Here is a 1,405-nt window from a genome sequence, read left to right on the forward strand (position 1 = left end):
GAAAACACTAATATTATTTGTTATTTTCAGATTATTTGTGCGGATCATCTTTTCTATTTTGTTTGAAGTTCATTTGATAATACGAAGCGGTAAGTAATTTTTAAAAAAGATCAATGTCTGTAGATACCTTCCACGTATCAACAGGAAAGAAAACTAGCATCTCTTGGTATGACGCCATATTGTCTATCTTACCATAGGGCTGGAACAACGGATATAGTAATAAATTCGCATATGATACAAGTCCTTTAATTCACTTGGTATTATATAATAATTAAATACGTTTGCACAATGAAGAAATACAAAAAGGCCCATATCCGATAGGCTAGCTGAAATGTTCTCCCGCTGCCGCGAGCTGACATGCACCATTCCGCTGCGTTCGAATATCACGCTCCCAGAATTCCGAGTTCTTGCACGAAGCTCCCAGCGGGAGTAAAATAAAAACAAATGAGGAGCGGAAAGCAATACTATTTACAATCTTCAACATTCTCCCCCCCCCCCCGTTGGAATGCACAGCATCCAAACTAAATCATGAAAGTTCAATTGATCTTCCCATCTGGAAGAGGTACAATCTTACTGAGAACCCTTCGGTACACTCCATCCTTGGTGCGAACCACGGCTACACGAACTAAATTGTCTTTCCCTGGAAACACTTCTTCTATAATGCCCATTTTCCAAGATAATGGGGGTAGGTTGTCTTCTTTCAGAAGCACAAGTAGTCCTGGTTGCAGGTTGGGCTGCGTGGTTGTCCACTTCTGACGCTGTTGCATACCATGAAGATAATCTCGGGACCAGTTTCTCCAAATCCTTTGTTGAAACTGTTGAACTCGTTGCCACCTGGAAAGTCTATTTTCCTTGAGATCACTTAAGTCTGGTTGAGGAAAGGAAGTTAGTGGACCACCAATAAGAAAGTGGCCTGGAGTGAGGTAATTAAATTCTTCATGAGAGTCAGGTAAGGATGTAAGAGGCCGAGAGTTTAAGCAAGCTTCGATTTGGCACAAAAGAGTTGACAGCTCTTCGTATGTCAGTACAGCATTCTTGGCGACTCTACGAAGATGGTACTTCATGGATTTTATGGCGCTTTCCCAGACACCACCGAATGTTGGGCTACGTGGAGGTGAATTTTTCCACTGAAAGTTTTCTTGTGCTGCATACCTTTGAATGTCTTCACTGAATCCTTGCGATTGAAATAGCAATTGAAGTTTCTGAAGTTCGTTCTTCGCTCCTTGAAATGTTGTGGCATTATCGCTGATAATGGTGGAACACTTGCCTCGCCTTGCTGTAAAGCGTCGCAATGCTGCCATGAAACCTTCAGAAGTAAGGTCTGTTACTAGCTCAAGATGTATTGCTCTCGTGGCTAGGCACGTAAAAAGAGCAATGTAGCATTTCTTTGTGATTTTACTCCTGA

The 1,405-nt window shown here is 41.9% G+C and overlaps 1 protein-coding gene across 1 annotated transcript; it reads right to left on the reverse strand.

Moving 5' to 3' along the window:
* Positions 1-536: 536 nt before the first annotated feature.
* Positions 537-1,064, reverse strand: LOC145985555 (uncharacterized). Its single transcript, XM_083119625.1, has one exon. The coding sequence runs from the start codon at positions 1,062-1,064 to the stop codon at positions 537-539; it is 528 nt and encodes a 175-aa protein (XP_082975751.1).
* Positions 1,065-1,405: the final 341 nt, after the last annotated feature.

Source organism: Lepisma saccharinum, chromosome 3 (genome assembly GCF_977018435.1).
Source record: "Lepisma saccharinum chromosome 3, izLepSacc3.1, whole genome shotgun sequence".
Classification (NCBI taxonomy): Eukaryota; Metazoa; Arthropoda; class Insecta; order Zygentoma; family Lepismatidae; genus Lepisma; species Lepisma saccharinum.

Excerpts from the sequence above, each read along its gene's own strand:
- LOC145985555 (XM_083119625.1), bottom strand. The coding sequence starts at position 1,064 with ATGAAGTACCATCTTCGTAGAGTCGCCAAGAATGCTGTACTGACATAC.